This window comes from Cheilinus undulatus, linkage group 11 (genome assembly GCF_018320785.1).
Source record: "Cheilinus undulatus linkage group 11, ASM1832078v1, whole genome shotgun sequence".
Lineage (NCBI taxonomy): Eukaryota > Metazoa > Chordata > Actinopteri > Labriformes > Labridae > Cheilinus > Cheilinus undulatus.
The window spans coordinates 11,825,586-11,850,943 of record NC_054875.1 but is presented as its reverse complement, the minus strand read 5'-3'; the positions used below and the strand labels follow the sequence as shown (position 1 = coordinate 11,850,943).

The 25,358-nt window shown below is 39.4% G+C and overlaps 1 protein-coding gene across 1 annotated transcript in view; it reads left to right on the top strand.

Annotated features, from left to right (window-relative positions):
- The window catches only part of LOC121517114 (kelch domain-containing protein 8B-like), a 287,996-nt gene that overhangs the window by 126,731 nt on the left and 135,907 nt on the right, over nucleotides 1–25,358 (top strand). The window contains 1 exon segment of the mRNA XM_041798645.1: nucleotides 11,160–11,324. Coding sequence (XP_041654579.1) covers nucleotides 11,160–11,324 — 165 coding nt within the window.

Sequence of the window (25,358 nt, the reverse complement as noted above, 5' to 3'; positions counted from 1 at the left end):
GAATCAAAGCTGCTGGCTGAGTGTTTAGATCAGAGATAGGGAAGAGAGGACAAACATATGAATCATAACTCATGTTTAACAACACTCAAACATTTGGTTTTACTTTTAAAGCTGTAGGCACTATTGAACTAAAAGACGTGCGTCATTCAGTTCAGCCAGGGTATGGCACAGAAAGCTTCTTTTCTGTATCACTAAGCTCCAGGTTGTGAGTCAGTGGTCTGGGTTTTCAGTGGTGACAGTTTTTGTTCACTGAGCACCATGCTGCCAAACAGCCACACCATAATAATAGTCTGTAGGTTACACTGTGGTTGCTATGGAGTCTCCCAGGGTGACAGGAGGAGAATAAAGTACACTTTCCTTAATTAGAGGAGATTGCTTATGATTAGAAGCAGGCTGTGCCAAAAGATGAGAGCATACATATGGACACACACAAGGAAAACAGTACTAGTGAGATAGAGGGTCACTGGTAACTGTGGGTCAAGCAGCAACATTAAATAATTGGATTTATCATCATGCCATACTCTAGTGTTCTAGTGTTGACAAAACTGTACTTCTGTTAACCTTACACGGATATTGGATCAATTTGTGGGAGTCAAGTAAGATGTCATTGATATTTTCTTTTCTTAATAATAAATTAGATTGTCTAAAGTCATTTTTGTTTTTTTATTTTACCTGGTAGTCCAGGGTTCTCTGTTCGGTTCAAGGCTCAAACTGCAACACTGTTGAACTTTACAGTGGTTTGGTTCTCATTCACTTTCTCAAATGGACCATACCATCTGAATGCGGTGAAGAGTGTGATAGTACTTGAGAACTGTCTTGGTCTTGAGACCGGTCTCAAGACTACATTTTGAATGTCTTGGTCTTGTCCTGGACTCTAGAGCATTTTTACTCGGTCTTGTCTCGGTCTGGCCGTACTTGGGATTTTCCATCAAGACCAGTCGTGACCAGCACTGATCTGCTATTCTTGGACTTCATGAATGTGATAATAAGGAGAAGCACCTGCTAAAAAAACAAATAGCAACACCTTCCAAAACCCAGACATCTGTGCATTTTATTTCTAGTCAGAATTAACTTTGAACACTTACTTTAGGCCTCATTCACCAAACAAATCTATATAAACATCTTAGATATTTAAAATACTTCCCGACTTGCCAGATTTTTGCATGTTGCGCTTTGAAAGAGTTGCAGACACCTTGTTTTTAGCTGTCAAATTTATTACAAAGAAAACTAAGATTAAAGAGAAAATTCTCTTTAACTTTTCAAACTTGTCATGGGTTTTTAAAATTGACTTTTATGCTCTTGGTCTTGTCTTGATCTTAACTCAGTCTTGACCCCTATAAGTCTTGGTCTTGTCTCTGTGCACTCTGGTCCCGGGCAAGTCTTGGTCTTGGATACTTTGGTCTTGAATACAACACTAGTGGTGAAGAACAAAAGGTGACGTAGCAGAAGACGAAACCAGAACCCCATTTTTGCTTTTGTTTAGGGGAACTGTGAGCAGCCAGCGAGGCATAGAGTTGCCCAGCATATCGTTCTTTACATGAGACTAATGAATCAGTACGGATGAGGTAGGCGGGCCAAAATGAGAGCTAGAGACTTTTACATGTTGCCATGGTTATCCGGATGCTGAGTGAGGTACCAACATGTATTTGAGGGTATATAAATATATTCATAAATCATTGTTCTTGTTTGGACTGTACCAGAGTTTGTACCAGCTTTCACACCACTCCTAAGGAACCTGACTATCCGGGGAAACGGACCAGAGTTTGTTTAAAGCAGACCAAACAGCTCTGCTGTGAATGCACTAGATTCATTTAAAGGTGCAGTGTGTAAATTGAGGGTATAAGCAACATCTAACAATCAGATTCTAGATTGCAATGCTTATTTCTTGTGGTTAACATGGCAACCAGTAGGATTATTTAAAAAAAAAAGATCTGTTATTTGCTCCTTTTTATGGTACTTTGGAAACATGGAAGATGTAAAAGTCAGAGATGTTGGAGTCTTTGGAGCAAGCCTTCCCTGTGTATAAATAAAAGGCTTATTCTGAGTTAATTAAGAGTATAATCCTTTTATATATTCAGGTAAATAAACATTTATCTAGAGAGCCATACTTTAAATACTGTGTTTCATTTGCACCAAGTTTCTTCTGCGAAATGCTCCTAGGCTAAATATTACACACTGCACCTTTAATTTAAAGTGAGAGCTTTAACTGTACTCAGAATTACATGTACTTTACCTAATAGATTCCTGATGCATTTTCAAAATGTTATACACTCACAGAGTGACTAAAAAGATAATTCTTTTTCATTTCTCATCTTGAGTGACCATCCTTTGGTAAGGGAAATTTGGTGCAATGTAATAAAGAGAAAAATACAACTTGAAGGTGGATTGTACAAACCCTCTGTCCATTGCATTACATGCCAATTTCAGCAAGAAAATACACTGTTAAGACCAAACAGTTGAAGGTTGTTTAAAATAATAAGTTGTGTCAACTCAAAAATCCAAACTAGCCATTTTAACTGTTTTTTTCTGAGTCAACTGAACACAGTTTTAGTTTTAAGTAAACAGTACTTAAACATTACAAGTGTTTTTGTTGACATACTCAATTTATTTGACAATCACCCCTTAATCTGCAGTTTTCCCCAAATGCCTTTTGGCATTGGACCCTTTTGCACCATGAGTGAAGTTACTTACTCAGTTAGAGAAGTCCTGCCAGTGAGGAGCAACCATAATATACAATGACTGAAGATGATTTCCTGGTACAGTGTGCACTTTTCTTTCACTGTCACTTGTAGTCTCTTAAGTTGGACCACCTTGGTCAGCAAAAATGTTCAAGATTAAAGTATGTGATAGATAAGGGAAAATGCAGTGAATGAAGAACACGTGGTTTTATGAAAAATACTTCTGAATTTCTGAACGTCCACTGGCATTGATGTAAACACACAAACTGTACAGAAGGAGTCTCATGGAATGGCTTTCCAATGTGGGTACCAAGTCTGGATGGGAACTAATGTTCTACAAGAGATTACCCACATAATGTTTAAGGTTAAAAGTAAAAGTGTTAATGTACGGTTTAGGGAATGGGATAAGTACTCTTCATTCACATAACTAGAAACCCCCATATGTATGGATAACTTATGACGGTGTCTAATGAATATAATAAAATTAGTTCAAAAGCAATTAATCCATAGTAGCATGAATCTGAGTATAAGGGTGCAACAATCTTTATGCTATAAAGGAGGAGGCTGGGGTGGAGGAGGTCAAACTAGCAGCAGCAGCCTGGTGCATCAGCATTAATGCAAGAAGGGATTAGTAAGAAGTACATCATATGTAAATAAACCACTGAGTTAAAAGAGAGAGCTGTGGTTGTCTTCATGAGCTTCATTTCTCTGTCCTCTCTGGATTTATCATATAATTTTGCCTTTATCCCACGCACATTGTTTGACCATTTGTCTCAGTTATAACTGATTGAATTTCAACAAACCTGCAGGTGAATTAAGGACTGTTCTCTAACTCTTCTGCTCTTTCACAAAAAAATGGAGATTTGGAAAGTGGTGACTTGACCTCTACCAATGTCCTACCAATTTACACTCTGGGTGTTTTGTAACAGGTGAAAATACCTTGTCACACAAATGTGAAGAAATTGTTTAATCAATGAAAAAGACAGGATAAATGAGTCAAAAGTTAAAAAGAAAGGTGCTAAAAGAATAAATATGATGTAAAATGATAAACTAAGTGCTCTTATTCTTCCTAAGAAAGGTATTTGTATCAGCAAATCAGAAGCCTGCTTCTAGCAGTAAGCCAGAAGCAGCGAAAAACCCGCAGGCAGGCAGAGGCGACAGAGAGCAACCAGAGCAAGTTGGAAGAAAAGTTACCAGTAGTGAATTTAATGACAGAAATGCGTGACAAACCCAAGCCATAAAGTCAATACGGACTCTAAAGAAGATAACCTAACCCGTGATAAAGTGTTTCTTGCTGAAAGTAAGTACAAATGAGTTTATTCAACTCAGTAATTGTTAGCATATTAGCATCGCGATGCTGGCGCTAGCTTAAATCGCTACGCTATTAGCTTCTTATGCTATTCAGAGAGTGTGGAAAATTCAAAGACTTTTGTCACGTATTGTTGCAGGAAACAAGAAAACCTGTGGTTTACTGGGCGCTGCCATATTTTATGTCTGTGCTCAACCTACCCAGAGATGGGTGAGCATGTTTATCATTGTTTTACTCCTTTAAACACTAGCTCTTATGCATTTTCTCTGTATTAAGCACTATGTTTAGCTACAAAAACATCTTCCATTATGCTTATCTAAAACTATATGTTTCTATTGAGTACAAGTTTTACATTTAAAAGTTAATTACTGTATTGAATTAATTTTATTTTGCACTTAGTGTGAAAAATAGAATTGTTTTAAAGCAGCTAAAGCTGTTTAATACACAAAAGTAGGTGTTTAAAGGATGTACACTAAAAAATGGAAATGTTACAAAGATAAATGTTAAGTTTCATGATGTTTATTAAAAAAGTGATTAAAAGGTTGATTCATATACCTTATTGCATTTGAAACAATTAAAATTGTTAGTGAAGGATTAATGTTGTTAAAAACAGTTAAAGATAGATAACAGATAACTGAGAACTCATGATTTTTCTCTGTTCTCTGACCCTGTCTGTTAACAGGTCAGGTCTTTTTTTTTTTCTTTTTTTTTTTTTTTTTCATGCTGACCCATCCAGTGAGTTAGATGGCAAGCCTTACCACCTGGATCTAGAGCGAGACCCCTGTAACCCCTGGACAGATTCTGCTGCACTACCCGGTGTGGTAGGCCCTGAAACTACAAGTACACTCACACTCAGCCCTATTGCAAAACTTCCTTTCTCAATCCCCCACACACATACATTCACACACGCCCAAGAACTCTGAACTACCCAGACTTCCGTGATTTTTCATTAATCCTGGGAACTTGGGCTTTAACCTACCTTTTTGGACTCTTCTTTGCGCTTGGACTCGACTAAATACTTGCCTCTTTCTGGAAAATTGTGTTAGTGGTTGATGTGTAGGAAGCTATCCTCAAATGACTGGCGTTTGTAATGCAAACCAACATAAAAGGTTACTTTGTTATTGTGGACTGTGAATTTGAATAAGCAAAACTTGAATTTAAAGCTGTTACATAGAATTCAAGTTGAACAAAAGAGTTCACCCGAGTTATATTTGATTTTGGCCAATTTGATATTTGAAACTGTTATTACTGATATTTTTGTATGTTGTTGAAATCTAACTGTGTTTTAAGCTATTTCTTTTCCTTTTATTTTTAACTAAAGTCAGCACATGTAAAATTCATAAATTGGTCTCAGTGTTTGATATGTCTGCAATCAAGGGTTACAGTTTGTTTTAAACCTTTTCTCTTTCAAGTGTGCAATTATGACTCAATTTCCACTTCCTCAGTGAAGGTTGAGACTTAACCCTCATTATACCAACCTTTTCAGAAGCAAACCATGTGTTTTTCATTGTGGAGAAAACAGCTGGCACACTGTCATGCAGCTTAAAAGAGTCCCAAGAACTTAATCACCACATGCATCACTGAAGAGCCCTGATTCAATGCGAAGGTCCCACTTTTTTCTCTTTATTTTTTGGAAAGAGCTTATGGCCTGTCAGTACATGTTCTTGGCTGTGGTGTTGCAGTATTCCTGCAGGCACAGATGGTTATGGTCATACTCCATAAAACGGAGAGAAGAAGAGGAGTACCAGCTGGTAAACATATAAACAATGTAGGTTTATTATACTCAAAGAAATCAATTTTGTAAACATTTATGAGGAAAGTGATTCAGTCTCCATGTTTTAGCCCTCAGGATACACCAGCATGTAAACACGATTGCATTACTTGAATTAAAGGCTCTGTGAGGAAACACTCTGTTAGTCAGTCTGCCAAGGGAAACAGTCCTGTCTGAGAGGCCAGACTAAAAGCCATTTAAAACACCTCTATGAATCTGTTTTCCAGCTGAAGTGACCTGGACATGGCACTGCGTGGGCTTTGGCATGCTGTACACTATGTGCTGTAAGAAAGTGAAATGTAACTTTTCTGAGAGGAAAGGAGCCGGCGCCAGAGCAGAAGGTTAAGATATGAAGTGAGTCTCCTTGACATGCAGATCAGTGCTGCATCAGCAATAATGGAAACAGTGTACCTAAGAGGAGGAGAAGTAGCCAAGCTAAAAAGAGGTATTCACAGCTTTAATGACAAAAAGAATGAGATAAGGATTACAAGAGGATGAAATGGATGTTCTTTTCAGGGTGGCTTGGAATTACCCTGAAAAGAGTCTGGAGAGCATTTGAAGTCATCTTGCTTTTGAGAGACTTATTACAGTGGTTCAGACATTACTTATATGAGCTGTTTTCACACATGCACATCTGATTAGCACCAGTCAGATTCCTCCTCACATCCTCCTGATCTGGTTCAAACTTGCAATTCACAGTAGGATACTATCTCTATCAGGCAGGAAGGGGCATCTCCTAAGGCAAGGCATTGTGTAATAAGTCGTTTCCACTGAGCAGTCTGGTTCAGTTCGGTGCAGCACGGCATGCATTTGTTGTGTTTCCATGGAGCAAAAGTTGGAAAGGTTCCCAAAAAAAAGACTCGTACCATCCCACTTTTTGGCAGCCTTACGTAGGGACACCATTCTTACCTATCCATCCAAAAAAGGTGGGGCTACACACAACAATAGGGGTTTGCTATGACATCATGTCAGCGTGTGACAGGACTGCTCGGCTCCAGGCTGCAAAACACGGAAGTCTGCTCTGCTGAGGAGCGGGTTAGTGCTGAGATTGGGACTCAATTCTTGTTAAGTGCATTGAGGATTCTAACCTCAGTGTATGGGGATAAGAATAATGCAACAATATGTAACTCTCCCATCCTAAAAATATAGTTTTAAACGGGAGAAAAAAAGACTAATATCTTCCTAAAACTGGGGATATTTGGACTCGACAGAGATCTACACTGTTTTTTAGTCTGTGGATATTCAAATCTGACCACAAATCAAGTTTTCTGATGTTTATCTTGACCTGATTTTTGGAAACACAAACTATTTTGGTGTTTAGCGTACTGAACCATACCAAACTGTATTCAATCAATCCGTACCACCTGGTGGAAACCAGGCTTTAGGGTGACCAACTGACGCTAAACTCTTATCTGATTTTAAAAACATGCTCTTAAAATTGCTCCATTCACTTGTGTTTTTTCTGTTTGTGCTCAGTGCTGCACAGAAGGGCAGTGTTAGAGATGTTGCCTGACCGCTAGAAGGTCTCCAGTTCGAAACCTGATCAGGACCTTTGAGGAGTTTGCATGTTCTCCTGGTGCATGCGTGGGGTCTTTGCTGGTACAGTTGCTTCCTCCCACAGACCAAAAACATGCTTGTTAGGTTAATTGGTGACTCTGAATTTCCTGTAGGTCTGAGAGTGAGCATGCCCTCTTGTGTGTCTCTAGATGTCAGCCTTGAGATTGCCCATTTGTTCACAGGACACACTGAACTTCAATTAAGTTGTATTTACAAACTATACAGTTAGCTTGGTGACAAGCATTATGGGTTTAAACTCAAACAGTGATGCAGAATATCTTGTACCTTAACAATTAAGATGAGAAAGGAAATGATGTAGAGCTCTACCGCCTTTGGAGGTTTAAGTTTTCTTGTCAGAGGACTTATTCATACCATGGTGTAACCCAGTGAAAGTGTTCGTAGGTGGCATATCTTGTAATTTACTGCCTGATAAAATCTGAGTCTCTCCCATAGAAGACATTTACGAGACTACTTTATATCCAGGCTCTCCTCCGGGCATGTAAATGCTTGTTCCTTCTTAGTGAAACAGGTTCTCATTTAATTTCCCTGCTCAGACAAAAGAGCATTTAGGTGAGTAAAAGCTCAAGCAAAAGCAATTTAGTCTGACAGACGTTTTGATGGTTATTTTCTTTGTGCAGTTTTTAATGGTTTATGCAAAGGCACACAGGCTGTATGAGATTTAATTTGCTCTGTAGTAGACATTTACAGTTACAATCTGATTGTGTTTCTAATCTACTGTATTTCTCCCTATTATGTGCCAGTCTTATCAGTCCCTCTGACACACACGGACACTGGGAGAAAAATGTAACATTGTTACTCCAGCACAGAGCCTCAGTCAGTCCCCCCCTTTGTGATAAAGTGGTTTTATAGGAAATCATTAGAAAACCATAAGCAGAAAAATCACTCAGGATTCAACTGAGTTGCCAACATTGCACTTTGGTATACACACACATGCATTAATTCATTCAAGATCTATGCTCTTTTTAAGGCCATTTTGACAGCATGGTAATTAGATTTTATACCTGTGGACCCTCATTGACATTTAGAATGACCTATACAATTATAAAGCCTTTCTCACTAAATGTTCTTTTAGACATTTTTACTGCAGTTTCTCAACATTTTAAAATGTCTCACAGCCATAGCAGTTTCTATCAGCAATATAATTTTGAATTTCTGCAGTCCCTGAGGATAAAACATGATAAATGATGGACTTTTAGGGCCCACTCCATCTTGAATTTACTGTAATGTGCCTGAGCAAGCTTGACCCTCAAAGCCTACCTTGTTCAACCAGTATGCATGCACCGTGGTTGGCTCAAGCACTTCCTCTGCTATGGCATGGATGGAAGATGTGCTTCAGCATGTTATGATTGCTCACACACATGCACGTGTACAAGCAAAGCAGTGTGGCAGTTTGGTGTAAAAGTGACATGATTGTACTCTCAACAATCATTTTAAACAGTGGTAAAGTGTTGGAGGACTGTATCCATCCACAATGACTTAAACTAAGCCACAAAGTGAGTAAAGTTATCGTCATTCCACATGATGAACTATCTGTGCTCAGGCCTGGTTGACCTTAACACAATGTGAGTGCAATCCAGGAGCAGGTATGGGGTGCTTCAGCATGATACGGGGCAACTGGGCCTAGTGTGAGTGCACCTTTAATATCAAACAAGAAATTTTTGAAGCTGTTTTCCTGAAACAGTGACTTTTAGATAAGTGGTAGTCTTTGGTGTTGAAAACTGAAACCAATTTAGAGGTGCAACAAACTGCAGTTCCTTGAATGTCCACTTGAGGCTGTCTGCAAAAGTCCCAGAAGTCCCAACCCACCTATGTTGAAATAGACATGATGGCAGTGGAGATAAACATATTTACAGTCAAGGAAAAAAAAAAGTTTAGCCAGAAACTTCACAATTAGTAATTTTCTTTGCATAAGTCATGTATTTCCATTCAATTAATGCTCATTTTTATGCATAGATTAGGGAGTGGCCAGTTTGATTGACATGTGGGTGCTTTATATCTGTTTACTTGGAGACTTCTACCTCATAGACTAGATCATAGACCGACAAGTAGGTACTGGGATCTGTCTTGCACAGGAGATCAACAATCAGATGTCAGAGTGTACATCCCTACTGTATTATTCATAATACATTGGGATGTAATATTAGGCTGTATTGTTATTGCCATTGTCTCGTATTTCCTAGCTTTTCAGTGCAAAAAGTCATCTAATCCACATTAAGCCTCAAGCCTGAAACATTTTGGTGCCGCACTGTCCCATCATATGATACACCTCAACTACCATCCTGAGCACACTGATGGCAGCGCATCAACATCAAACTCCCCACCAGCCACTGTGCTTGGTACCAGAGCCTAAAGATCAATGTCTCCTCACCTCTCACAGTGTAAGTGGAAAAAAAGGAAGGAGAAGTAGCATTTTCTGGGCAACTGAGGCCTCCCACTTATTGTATACCTCGAACAAAAGATGGCGCTAAATGTCTCTGAGTGAGCTCTCTAACAGAGCTGCTACTACAGCAGCTGAGATGTGCAACACAGCAGCTCTGTCAGTAAAACACTGCCCGTCATGGCCATTGTGTAAGTTGCCGCCATTTACAGTGCCTATGCGTATCCGTCTGCCACCTCGGGGATTTTTCAAAGAAAATAATGGGGAAATAGTTTGGATGCGTGTTGGACAGTGCTGGTGTGTTTTGGGCTTCAGGTTTGCCTGTATCTTAGGGCCAAAAACGTTATCTCTCTCCTTGTAAACCACCAAGCTTTGCCAACAGATACAGCTATCTCAGTGAGCATGTAATAGATCATCCTTTCCACTTGTGCATGTATGGGAAGGCTTTAATGCCTATGTGTTATTAAGGACAGCACAGTTTCTTTCAGATCCTTTGGTTGGCACCAGAGCGCACCGGTTTGTGTCACCATTTGCAGTTACGATGTTTGTGCTGTACTGAACCGATACAGCTCTTGGTAGGTTAGATTTTTCCACCTATAAAATCTAGGGACTTCACACATTTATTTTTCTTCTCACTGCGCCTCTCAACAGGTGTTGCGTTGCACGCTTACTGTATGTGTTCAAAGCGTCCTTGCTGAGTCATTTACTTTTTTGAAATTGGATTCAGACATAACTGCTCAAGTGTGAGGCAGTCTCACTCGTGTTGAGCTGCTCTTGGAGTGACAGATTTATTATTGCTCTATTCTTCACAGTTTAAGTCACAGCTCTGTGGATCTGTCATCTGTCAGGGTGACTGAGATCCTCACTCTCCTCCCTCCACGTGTCTCACTTCCTGTCCTCCAAATAACTGAAAGTGCTGCTGATTTTTAAATCATAAAGCTGCTATTTCCCCTACTCTCTTTATGTTTCCTCCTCTCTCCTGATATCTCCTCTTCTCTCCTCTCTTCTTGTTTCCTCCCTCTCTCTCTCTTTTCTCTCCCTCTGTGCTTCTGCAGGATCACAGTGTTTACTCGCTCAGCACTTTTCCTTTCCTCTCTCTTCCTCTTACTTCTCAGTATATTCTAATGACACTGCAGTTGTCAGAAATGTTTGCATCAGTCCTTGGGTAAAAGTCATTTGAGGGTCATCTGAAAGTTTCTTTGACTGAAATTTAAATATTAGAGAAGACGGATAGTGGACCAGAAATGTTGGAACACAAAGAGCACCATGATGCATCACTTAGTCTGGCTGTTGGCAGCATTTTAAATTCACTAACCTCCCATTAACCCTGCAAGTAGTTTGAGAGCAAAAGTCTATCGACCAGTCTCTTGTGCCAAGAAAGTAAATTTTAATAAGCTCTTTAAAGGCTGTTAATATGCAGTGTGTCTGTCTGCTCTGTCTCTACAGATGGAAAGGTGTACGTGTTTGGAGGTATGGGGGCCGACACGACGCCTCAGGCCCTGGTGAGGGTCTATGATGCAGAGAAGGACCAATGGCTGCCTCTGACTTCAATGCCAACGCCACGGTACGGAGCCACACCCTTCGTAAGAGGAAACAAAATCTTCTTGATGGGTAGGAAACCAGATCATCTATGTTTTTCTCCTTTATTTTTAATTTTTCAATTTTTCATTTTTTTTTAACCCCACATTACCTATGCCAGTATTAGTGGGATAGCATTACTTTCAAAGGTAACTGGTGACCGACTGAGAAAGTAGCATGTTAGAGTAGAGCCTATGATTATGAATGGATTTGAGATTATGCAGCACTTTTCTTGTCGTCTGAATACTCAGCTGGCTATCAGTACTAGCTAATCCCATTCATGTGCATACAGACAACAGCAGGAGCAAATTAAGTGTCTTCCTTAGGGACATATAAACATGTGACTGTGGTAGCTGAGGATTTAATCCATGACCTTCCAATTGCAAGATGACAGCCCATCACTACAGAGCCACAGTTCCCTTTGCTTGTAGGTGGTGAGTTGTTAACTGGTATCAGTATTGTCACCAGTAAAATTTCTGCCATGGAATGGATTTTTGCAGTACCTTTATCACCAGTTCAGTCAGAGTCCAGTCACCAGCATGTTTTGCTCTATTAGGTGCTCTTCCCTCTCCAAGTTTGATATCTGTAATAAATGTAATATACAGCGAGTGTACTCACTTTGCAAAGTGTCTCTGTTGGCCTGACCTGGGTTGTAACATATGCAGTGTGCTGCATTGGTGTGCCTTGAGCTTAGCTGTGGCAGTTCATCTTATAACAGCTTTAACAGAGGTTTGAAGATGTGTTAAACTCATGACTTGCTTGTGTTAAATAAATGACTGGTCCAAGAACATTGCTTTAAATGAGGTCAGAGAAACGGGGGAAAGTGTGTAGGAGACTGCACCTTTTTGAAACTCAATCTCATCTGTTTTGGATTTTATTTGAATTCATACTAAATCAGAAAAAAACCCCACTGATTTATTTATTTGTTGTAAAAAAAAAAAGGTTGAAAATGTGTTTAACTGAGTGATATCGAGTCATTTTGTTATGACTTATGACAGCCAAAATTATTTTTTGAGAGCATGTCAGTTGCAAAAATGGCACAAAACTGACAATGTCGGCCTTTGAATGTGCTGGCTCTACCATTATTTAATGCCTCTCATAAGGGGCCCACTCATAAGCTTTCAGGGGCCCAGGTGCGGGGGCTAATGGAGATCAACACTGAATTTAAGGCAATGATAAACTTTGATTTCAAACCTTAAAAACCTAACTTAAAAGCAATAAAAATTTTTATTTATAATGCCTGTTTTTAAATGGAGGGCCTGTTAAAGTCAGCTGTTGAGACAGGAATATCCGTGTTTATGGTCATTCTAAAGGCTGACACAAACTTTTTTCCATCGCTCCACGGCTGATTAGAGTCAGACTAGTCCAATGAACCTGCACTGATATCAACATATTATTTGCATTCATATTTTAAAAGGACATTATGGTAGGGCCTATTTGCTAGGCCTTTCAGGGTCCCAGCCGTTTCTGTGGGTGGACCTGAGTCATTCCACCGCCAAGTTTACAGCCCACAATCTATAACCCTGCAGCTTATTAACAGGAGCAAAGTGATAACCTTCACAGCTCTTTGATGCATTCACAATCTGAAAAAGCACTGAGCAGAGGAATAGATTTTATGCACAGGCTTCACAGGAAAAATGACACCACAAGATTTTGAACTTATATATGACTATGTTGTTTCTGTTCCTGTCATCCAAACATTCATCACAATGGTGATGATTCAACCGTAATCCTGTCATCTCTGCCTTCTCATGAGCTCAAATAGCTACAAATGTGCACTGACAGAGCTGTGTTTACATTCTGAGCTCAGAAAACAGGTAGGGGAGAAACAGAAAGGGTGTAGTGTTCTTTTTTTATTGTTGATTTTTCTTCTTTCTGGTAAAGGTAAAGGGATATAGGGCATTTTTTCAGTTACAGATAAAGTTGCAGAGGATGAACCAACTATTTTCCTGTTCCAGCTGAGAATCAACTTTTTGTTTGAATGTGTCGGATGGTTCAAAATTAGTTTCAAGAACTGGAACTGGCATGGAGTCCTGCTGGTCTGAAAGGCCTGTGAGTAACAGCTGTCAATTCAGCACCATAGACAGCAACACATTTACACAAGCTAATTTTTGAGCTAGAACATCAACAAAGTCACTTTTCACAGCACAAATGCTTTCTTGTACACATGGCTTATTAATATATTATGTGGTTCCCATTGTAGCTATACAAGAAACAACTCATCAACACCACATGAAAGACAGAATGCAAACAGGAAGTTACAAAGCATTTTTGCTGTAAATGCCAATTTTAGAGTCAGTCTGAGTTGACAAGCAGTCCAGCCACTGAGCACACTAAATAACACACAGGTGCATTTACACCCAAACACACAAACAAATTCTGTAAAGCAAGAGAAATCAAGCCTAACTTTCAGAAGTTTACATGGTGAGCTTTTGTTCCTGCAAAGGTCCTCACAGCAGCCTCTAGATGGATTTTCCGAGCTAGTTCATGCTCTGTAGAAAGTGTCGCTAGCCCACTGAGTCTTTCTTGTTTCACGGAACTGTGGAGATAGATTTTTATTTTTCAGTTTCCGTTTTGAAAAACTGCGCTGTCCTGAAGTGACAGAAACAGGAAGGGTGGCTCATAAGGGTTAGGGGCAGGAGGTGAGGGTTAGATGAATGGTTGATTGATGAGTGTGGATTGGGTGACACATTGCTCAGCTTTTCTTTGTGCTTACAGGGTGTTTACTATACCAAGAAGGCAAACTGCGATTGGTTGGTTATTCCGTACACCACGTTCCCACTTATTATGCAAATTATATTTTTCTCTGATTTTCCTGGATAGTTGATGCAATGACAGTCAGTATAATTTTCAAGTCATCAACCTATAGAACATAATTCAAATTTTATTGAACAAACTTCCCAACAATAACTGTTTATTTATTTATTTATTCATTTTTTCAAAAATTAAAAAACTCAGAATGCACAGTTCCAAGGTTGTATAGAAAACTGAAAATGGTCATTTGTTGAATTTGCAGCATTAGGAGTTCATATTTACTGAAATCAAAAGCTATTTCAATCAAAAACATCTAAACCAGCCAAGTTACATGTTAACATAGGAGCCCTTCTTTGATATCACCTTCACTATTCTTGCATCCATTAAACTTTTGAGCTTTTGGAGAGTTTTTATGCGTGAATTTCTTTTCAAGATGTCAGAATAGCCTCCCAGAGCTGCTGTTTCGATGTGAACTGCCTCCCACCCTCATAGATCTTTAGCTTGAGGATGCTCCAAAGGTTCTCAGTAGGGTTGAGGTCAGGGGAGGATGGGGGCCACACCATGAGTTCCTCTCCTTTTATGCCCCTAGCAGCCAATGACACAGAGGTATTCTTTTCAGCATGAGATGGTGCATTGTCGTGCATGAAGATAATTTGGCTACAGAAGACAGGGTTCTTCTTTTTGTACCATTGAAGAAAGTGGTCAGGGAGAGACTCTATATACTTTGCTGAGGTCATTTTCACACCTTCAAGGACCCTAAAGGGGCCTGCCAGTTTTCTCCCCATGATTCTGGGCCAAAACATGACAATGATGACACTTATTTTTTCGTGAAATATCCAGTGTTGGGCACATTACTTAAGTAATGTAAGTAAGTAAAAGTAACTGAGTTAGTAACTGAATTACTCCACTATAAAAGTAAATAGTTAAAGTAACTATTGCGTTACTTTTTAAAAATTTAAATATGTCTAAGAATTTGGATTTTTTTCTAAGCAGGTTTCACAAACCAGTTGCATAGAGCAGGGGTTCTCAACATTGGGGTCGGGACCTCATTTAGGGTCGTGAGACACTGACAGGGGGTCTCCAGATGCCTTAAAAAACTAAGAACATTTTTTAAATGACACTGTTGCCACTTACATCAATTTTGCCAAATTTTAACCAGTTTTTATTACTTTTCCCCACCAATTTTATCAAATTTAACACATTTTTGCAACTTAACCCATTTTTTGTCAACTTTAAACCCTTTCCACCACTTATTTCTGCCTGTTTTTGCCATTTCTAAACCAAATCTTGCAACTCTCTGCCTATTGCTGGCTCTGTTGACACATTATTGTCACTATTAACCCCTTTTACCGCTTTTCAAGCCATATTTCCCAATTTGATATACCCATTTATACCAGTTTCTGACCTTTTCTGCCTCAGCTAACCCTTTTTTGCCAGTTTATATCAATTTTCATCCCATTTCACAAGTTTTCCAGCTATTTTTTCCACTTTAACGCAATTTCAGCTATTTTTGAATTCATTTTTACCACTAACTAAGCCCATTTTTGCCTTCTTTGGTTATTTTGCCACGCTTATCTAATTTTTGGCATTTCTAACCATTTCTTCTACTTTTAAAATCCAATTCTACACCTTTCCCACCATGTCTTGCCATTAGTAACCAATTTTAGCTATTTTCATTGTATTTGAATTTTTTTTTTCAGCAAAAGGATTTACATTTTTAAGAGGACTACTTACTACACAAATGAATTAAAATTTGTTTCTTTGGTTAGAGTGGTTATTATTCAGGTTAAATATAAAATACCACAGCTTAACTTTACAATTGACCATGATTTTGCTGGCCCCCAGTCTGGCTGGGCCCCAGAAATCTCTCCCATTTTCCCCCCTAATGGGCGGCCTTGTCTTCACATGACTATTCTCTGAATATGCATGCAGGGGTGATAGTAATCTGGCACCGTGCCGGATTTCCAGCATGGCGGCATTTGACTGCTGTGAAAAAAAACTACTTTTGTGAGCTTGTTTATGTGGGACAGCCTGACGTCAAGTCCCTAGTCAGTAAAGATAACTGACACTGTCCATCAACCACACTAGGCCTACTAACCAATCAGAAGTACAGCGGAGACAAATCTTAGGTTGATTTCCTGCTCTGCCGTTCAGTGAATCTACCAATGATGAATCCCTATCAGGGCGTATGCAGTACAGGTGTCATTATGTTGAAGAGGAGAGCTGCTGTAATCCAAAGTTTGATTTAAAGGCACGTAGGCTAGACAATGTTAAAAACGTGTTTCTACTAGCTTACTTCTCCGTTAGCTTCGTCCTCTCCAATTACTAACAGACGGTTGCAGTCGTCAGTGAGGGGACAAAGCGCTCAGTCTGTGCTGACCTCTGATTAAAGATTAATGTATAAAAAAGGCAGTTTTTCTCCACTAATATCGTAGCTGCTTCTTTATGTTAACACGCTAATACATGTCTGAATGTAGCATACAGTTCTGATATGACACGGACAGACAGCAGTGTGACGGAGAGAGAGAGAGACACTCATACAGGAGCACGGAGGAGTGTATTTATTGTTAGAGTAAAGATGCAGTTTGGAGATAGATTTTTTTTAAATTACCAGTGAACTCCTGTAGTTCTCATTATCATTACACTGTTAGAGAGAAAAGAGAGATTTATTCATGTAGATTAGCTCTATAAACATCAGAACCAAGTGTGATACAGCAATATGGATCAAACTCTTAACAGTGCTTAATGAGTGTTTAATAGTGTTAGGAATATTTTCCTATTACTCCGAGTATCAGTAAATATATAAGGGGTGTCCAAACTGTGGCCTGTGGGCCAACTGTCGCCCTTGATCCTTTTGAATTAGCTTGTAAGGAATCCATTAAAAAAGACCCACATAATAACATAAAACTTTACTATATTTCTTAGTTTGACTAGGAATGCACAATATTGGGGTTTATACAGTATGGGGTTATTTACAAATTAAATTTAGCCAATATCAATACCAATATAGAAATGTAGTTTAGACCTAACACTTCAGTCCTTGACACACAGTTTAAGGATGAACAAAGAAACATACTTAAGTCTATAGAGCACACTTTAAAGTTTAAGTAATAAGGATGAACACAGAAAAAGACTTCAGCTGTCTGTTGGTCCTGCCAAAAGTAGAAAAAAAAAAGATGAATACAAACAAAAGGATTACAGCAGCAAATGGCAGCACAAACTGAGCTCATTTGCTCCTCTGTCTGATCTCAAAGTCTGATTTCTAAATCATACTGCTCTGATCATCTTCAAGCCCCACACTTCTGTAAAGTTAGTCAGCTTCCAGCAGTTTGCTCTTGTTTTGCATCTGAATGTGGAGTCAGCGTCTCTCCTCTCTGTGATTGGCTGTTTGCTTTGGTGGACATTAATGAGAGCTGTAATATAGGCTGTTTTGGTTTTGTATTTCAAGTACATTCACTTACTAAGCATATATTTTGATTACATGTTGTTTTTAGAGATGTAACAAACATTTTATATATTGTGCTACAGGTTTTTGTTTTGTGCTACAAGATTGTCAACCTCTGTAGCACCAGCGCTATGGGCAAAAAAAGTTTACGTACAGCCCTGCTTTAATGAATGGTTGCTAATCAAATGTTATTGTACAACAGCTAGAAGAAGCCTCACATGCCCCCATAACATTGTGACCATTAACTTTTACTATATTGCAGTCAGATCCAGTACTTTTGTTGCTATTGGCCTTCCTATGTATACGTCCCCCACCCGGGAAAAAGTTCAGGCTCAGGATTTTTTTTTTCACTCTCAGCCATGTGCATGGCTGTGTTAGACCACCTTCAGGTACAGTGGGGGTTCCGCGGTCTCTGGCCCCTTTATTTTGAGGGTCGCAGGCTGAAAAGGTTGAGAACCCCTGGCGGAGAGTAGAATTGCATAGAAAGGTACTTACACAGAACTTTTCCATTTAGTTCAGTCTGTGTCACAAGTTTTTGTGAAGCTGGAGCAGAAAAATCCAGCTTTAGCTGCTTGGACAGCGCTGTATCCTTCTTTGTTAGCGGAGCTCACGTTAGCCACACCTGGCCTGCTATCATCATCAACAGTGTCAACAGCTGTGTTTTTAGCCACTAGTTTTGTAGAAGTGTGTGCCGTTGAGAGATGCTTTATTAGATTGGAGTTGCTTAAAAGGGACGTGGACAGACACTTCACTCCAGAACATAATGTACACTTCACGTGTACGGTCTTGCCTTTTATTTCCACTTTGAAAATGCCAGCTTTTCCTCCAGACTCGCCATTGCTGCAGCTTACCTCTGATAGTTTAGGTGTGTGTGTGGTTTGTATGTGTGTAAACTCTGATTGGCGAACCATGAAGGCTTACTCTACCTTAGCCAATCACCATCACTTTTTCTGTTGTCTCGTCCCTCTCTCCTCCCTCACCAAAGGAAAAGATAAACAGTTTTGCAGCTCTTGTGGCTGAGAACTAAGTCGGATGACAAGAGCTTCAGTGAGTAGCTTTAGTTTATACGTGCCCCATTTAATTCTCGGTAACGGCAACGGCGTTGTAACGATGGAAATAGTAATTAGTTAGATTACCCGTTACTGAAAAAATAACGCCATTAGTAACGCCGTTGATTTTAACGCCATTATTCCCATCACTGGAAATATCTAACGTTTTCATATTATGTCCAAGGCAATGCACTATCTGACGTTTTTCGGCAGAGGAGAGATCCTTTTTCTTTCCCATAGTGCTTGAAACCTGTGGCCTGCTTAATAATGTGGAAAGTTCCTTCTTAGGTAGTTGTCCTTTAATTGTGCTCACCTGGCAAACTAATTCTCACAGGTGTCTGAGATTGATTTCAGTGATCCAAAGAGCCCAGAGACACAATACCATCCATGAGTTTAATTGTAAAACAAAAAAAATCGAATGTTTATGAAACTAAAATCCAATTTGCATAATAATTTGTAATGCAGTGTATATTTTCAGTTGTTTATTTTTGCTGCCCCTGCTGAACTGCATATGTGACATATTAAAGTTTTTAACTGTTTGTGTAACAAACGGATATTATCCAGGTCTTCCTTGACAAGGAAATCTCTGATCCCTGATCTTGATGGGACTACTCTGCTTTGATAAGGGTTAATTAATAGAATCTCTTTACAAACTACAAAAGCAAATTACAGCTGTAAGCAGTGATAACAGGCCCTCAAAACTATGTTGCTATGACTTAGTATACAAACAAAACAGAGAGAGAAAGAGGGAAAAAAGATTCCAAATTTCAGTTGATCCTATGTCCTGATGTAACTCAGTTTATCTGTGGAGGGCATCACTGGACCAAGCAAAGGTAGAAAGCTTACATTTATGTCCTTTCCCTTTGTTTTAAACGCTCTACATCCATGCAAACACACACATTCAAATGTGTCCGACAGGATCAAGACAAATCACGGCAGGAAGAACATCATTATCTTTTTACAGAGCTCTGAGGCTTTACTCAGACCAGAGGAAAAAAAATTTGTTTCTCAAATCAGATGATGTACTTAGTCACGGTCCTACAAAGCTTAAAGACATTTGTGTTTTGCTTGGGTCATATTGAGTCCCCGTGACTGTACTCCAGGGCACAAAGCACGGACTATAAAGGCATGTTTTGATGAGTTCAGTGAAGACAAGCTTGGCTGGTCCTTACAGTCCTGACCTCAACCCCATCAAGCACCTTTGGGATGAACTGGAAGAGAGATTGAGAGCCAGGCCTTCTGGTCCAACATCAGTGCCTGACCTGCTTTAATATGGAGTTGGACAAGGGGGCCAACTTTAGACTGGCCGAGCACTTTTTTCCATATAGTGTATCTTAGGTACCCACATGGAAAAATATGCACAGATGTTGACTTTATTTGAAGGATGAACTGAATAGATTTTGAGGTCAAAGGTCACTGGGCCTCATGGTCAGCCCTTGTTTATAACATTTCGTCCTTGAGACCCAGTCCTTCTTGACCCCCACCACTGCAGTCTGACTGGAGCTGGACGATTATGGCAAAAATAATAATCACGATTATTTTGATTGATATTGAAATCACAATTAAAAAACACGATTATTCACTGATATCAAAACTTGAGTATTTATTGAACCATAACTCAAAAGAACAATCAAAAATAAATGAGTAACAAGTAAAATAATAATAATATATTAAGTAATAGCAATAAAAAACAATAAATAAAAATAAATACCCAATCTACATGCACTCCTGTAAAACTTGCAAAATTTGCAACATGCAAGAAACCCTAATAACACAGCCAAAAACACAACCCAAAAATACTCTTTGAAGTCTTTTTATAAAACCTTTTTTAAAAACAAAAGGATTGGCCACACAGTTCTATACTCCCTGCAGTTTGCTTCCTACAAACTCAGGTTTTTGGCTAGGAACACCAGTCCGTTCACTTGGTCTGGCTTTAATGATGAACGAAGGCAAGTGACGACATTACCACCTGTGCTAAAAACCCGCTCTGATGCAGCACTAGTGGCAGGGATGCACAGGTATTTCCTAGCCAGTTTGGAGAGCCGTGGGTAGAGTGTCTGTGATGCTTTCCACCACTCAAGTGGGTCAGCCTCAGTGTCAAGTGGCCTTGCCTGGAGGTGGGCTTGAAGCTCAAAAGCTATGACCTGGTCTCATTGAGGAGGAGATGATCCTAGGGCTGTGGCTTTGAAGAAGCTTCCCAAGCCCCTCCTCTTCTTCTGTGCTCCACCAACAGCAGCATCAGTGTCGGCAGCTGGTGTCGTGTCTGGCTCAGCTGGGGTCCTCTCCTTGAAGATGGGGAAATATATTGAATACAATATGAATTTCATATTTCACCTGAATGAATGGTAGTTACACATAACTTGTATTACACTACATTTAAGTTTACATCATGTCACATTTAGTTTACTGTCAAATATTTGCTTTTAATACAATCATTACTACTACAGTTAAGTACTACTGCTTAAATAGTAATAATACATTATTGTTCACGGCAGAGGCCATGTCGAGGAGCTCCTGTGTTTCTGAGTCATCGTATTTCTCTTTGAGGTAACCCATGATCTTCTGCTTGATGCTCTTGGGTAGGTCTGTGTCATTCTCCTGTACTGCTAGTATGGATGTGCGTAAGAGGTGGAGAGTTGGCTTGACAAGTGATACACTCACATATTGCTCCCCAGAGAGTGCATCTGCAAACTCAACTAGAAGGCTTAGTGACTTGTTGATGGCCTCTAGTACGTCAATGTCCTGCCATGTGAGGGTCAGATGTCTGGTTTTACGGTCAGTGGAGAGGACCTGGGCAATGGCCTTCTGCTGCTCAAGGACCCTGCTGATCATGGCTTGCCGAGATCCCCATCTGGTGGGACACTCTGTCTTCAAGGAGTGCTCAGGCAGGTTTAGTTCCTTCTGGACTTCTGTTAGCTCCTTCTTTTTTCTCCAACTGTAGGAGAAGGTGCTTATCACTTTTTACAGACCCCCATCGCACAGTCAATCATGCTGTCCTTCATTGCATTCTCTAGGATGACAAAAAAAAAAAAAATACATGAATGTTTATCATGCCATTTACTTTTGATTAACATTACTTTAATCAACAAATCATGCTGTGGAACTGAGTGTTTGAGTGAGATCATAGTGTGACTCACATGAAATGTATTATCTATTTATTATTAAAGTCAATGAATGACTTGACACAGGTTATTAAGTGATCCAGAGGAAAATGACTACACATTATTTTCAGTTATGTATTAAGTATATTTTCCTATGTAAAAAATTTAGGTGCTTGCACTTTAGTATTTCTATTTTCTGCTACTTTACTTCCACTCCACTACATTTAAGTAAAATATTTAGGAAACTTTTACTTTTACCAGAGTAATATTTGAACATCTAGGTCTACCCTAACTTTTGCTACAGTAGTGCTCTTTGGTACTTTCTGATTTATTATTTAATAAATAACATCACACATGTCACACAGTCAGGGGTAAAGAAAATTTCTCACTTATAGCCAAGTGGAGTCTGTGCCCGAAGCCCTGCAGCCTTATTCAGCCATTGAGTTCAGCTGCCAGCTTGACGTTTGAGGCATTGTCTGTAGTCATGCACACAAGGTTCTCCTCCTTCAAATCCCATGCAGCCATAGCTTGCTTCAAACCATCGGCAATGTTATTCCTGTGTGGTCGTCAGGGAAAAATGCTGTTTGAAGACATTTTGTCTTCATGGTGAAATCTGCATCGATGTAATGCAAGGCGAGAGATATATACGGCTCCATCATGCGGCTTGACCACAGATCCGTTGTTGTGGCAAAATACTCGGCGGTGGTGACATCTGTTTCAACTTCAGCACGGCATTTATTGTACAGAGCTGGCAGTGCAACTCTGCTGAAATGTTCACGTGATGGCAACACGTAACGCTTGTCCAAAGTTTAAGAAGTGTCTTGAATCCTGGATTGCTTACGGTACTGATAGGGCACATGTCCTTTGCTATCATAAATGTCACAGCCTCCGTTAACTCCTGATGTCTCCGGGAGCTGATGGGATATGGAGTGGCGTTGTAAAGAGTGTCCTTAATAGAGGACTGTATTGCCATGGCACTGGCTGAAGTTGAGGAGCTTGCACTTATTTGGGTCTTTTGCTCCTTTAACACTTGGTCATAGACCACTTTATGACTGAACTGTAAATGGTTAAATAAATTGGTCGTGTTACCTTGGGGTGCAGACATGACAGCGTGACAAACTTTGCGCATAATTTCCTTCTGCTCGACGTCCGACTACTTGAAGCCAAAATGTTTCCAGATGACCGGAGTTGTTCTGCCTTTCTTCTCAACCAAAGGCTGCCGTTCTGTCATGTTTTTAAACGTTTGCTCCTCGTATTATTGATCCACATACGTCACACGCTTGCTGCAGCTGCGCACGCAACACAGGTGCATTCACGGTGCTTTTACAGCGCAGGAACTTGCATACACACCACACCGTGCGGCACATTACTCGTTTTTCTTCAATTATAATGTTGTTATGATCGTGAGAAGCCAAAATCGAAATCACGATCAAAATTCAATTAATCGCCCAGCACTAACTCTGACTGCCCCTTAACTGGAAACCTGGCAGAGGATGTCTTCCTAGTTGATTTTATTTCACAGAAGCCTTTCTGTTACAGCAGGAAGTCATAATTAAAGGAGCTAAGCATGCAAATAAATACGTGACGTGTATGCAAAAGTGCAACAGATGAAGTCGATGCATGAGGTGAGACATTTTAACAGCTACTACAGTCATGGACAAAAGGAGAACATAAACGACCATGGATAAATTCCTCCTGACCATCATCGCTGCATCAGGAAAGTGAATCTCCATTAAATATTTCTTTCAGAGTTCAGAGACAGGACACAGTACACTGGTTTGTTTTAAGGCAGTTTTCCTACCATAGTCCAGTATAAAGAGAAGTTTTACCATGATAGACAAAGATTTCTAGTTAGTCATAGAGAAAAAACCTGCTTTAAACACTGTTAAAGTCTTTTAGACATTCTGAAGATTTTTAACATGTACTGAAGCTGTACTGTTACTGAACATCAATAATACATTTTTGGTTTTCATCTCATCACTATTCTTCTCTTCACTACAGGATTGTGCACTGTTCTCTGTCACGCTCAGCGTTGGTATTATTTTGTTTACAAGCCAAAGACTATAACCGAAGCTCGGAGCTACTGCAGAGAGAAATACACAGACATGGCCACCATAGACAACGAGGATGACGTAAAGATCTTGAATGAAATGGCAGACTTAAGCCGAATGATCTACTCAGAGTACAGCTATGTAAGTGAAATATTCATTGTTATATTTCCAAGCCAGTGTTTAGAATGAAGCAGTTTGAGAGCTGTTTGTATGATGATGGGCTCAATGAAGGACTGACACTACTCTGACTGTTTCTATCTGGTTATGAGAGACTTAATGTGTTCACCAAAAACAGCATCAAGCATGGTCAACAGCTCAGTCCCCACAGGATTAGTATTAACTCTGGAATCTGTGCTAGAAAAAGTTTTAAAGAAGTGAATATTTTCTCCTTTCCTCCCAGCAAGCTTGGATCGGTCTGTATGGTGATGCAAGCTGGAGTTGGTCACTGATGGACATGAGTTTCTACAAACCTGGAGAGAGCGAGTTTAGGAACTGGGGATCTAAACAGCCTAATAACGTAAATGGTGTCCAGCACTGTGTGGGTCTGTTTCATGATGGACACTGGAACGATCTCAACTGTGAAAGTAATCAAATGACAGTCTGCAGCAGTGTCACAGGTGAGAATATTGACAACTTAAAGATGTGCTCTGCACTGCTTGTGTTTGCTGTCGTTCAGAACAGATCGTCTTAGCACAGGAAGCAGTCATGAAATTACTCACGTAAAAACTGTTGAGTCATAAGGCTCCATTAGCTGAGCTTTATAAACAGCACTGTCCCAATCAAAATGGGACAACAGAAAGGAGTAAGATCATTCCTGATTTGGGATGATTTTATAGTTTTATGTTCTGGTGAAATGATTAGAATTTAATGAGAGATACACCAAATCTCCTTGGTGTTCTCTGAAAATGAAAAAAGGAGCTCTGATGAGTAATCTATAATATGAAACCAGTGTTAATTTCGTCAAATAAAACTATGACTAGTAATGTTCATTGGCAGCCTTTTTTCCATGACAAAAACTAGACTAAAACTAACAAAAATAGATCTGTGATGACAAAAACTATCAACAAGTCAGTTTAGTTTTCATCAAGATGACTAAAACTAGGCTGAAATGTAATGTAATTTTTGTCGGATATTCAAAATCCATTCTAATTCTCCACTGTGGGTAAATCTGTCAAAAAACAATGCATCTGTAGCTATTTTGCCTCTCATCCATAGAGAGCAGGGACCCCAGGTTTTGCAGGGTGCATAAAACACACTACCATGACTTGGTACAAGATTTATGCAAGAAAGTAAATGCTGGGACTAAAAGTAAAGACTAATATGTGGAGACTTTTAATGGACTAAAACTAGACTAAAATGTTTTGAGTTTTTGTTGACTAAAACTAAAAAGAGTGGAAATGACTAAAATGAGACTAAGACTAAAAGACATTTGATGTAAAGACTAAAACTAAGACGAAAATTAAAAATAGCAGGCAAAATTAACGCTGTATGAAACATGGTCAATAGTAATAATCAGTAATCCATAGTATGAAACATGATCAATGTTTATGATCAGTAATCCATAATATGGAACAGATCAATATTTTTAATTAATAATCTCTCATATGAATCATGATCAATATTAATAATCAATAACTCTAGATATGAAAGATTATCAATATTAATTG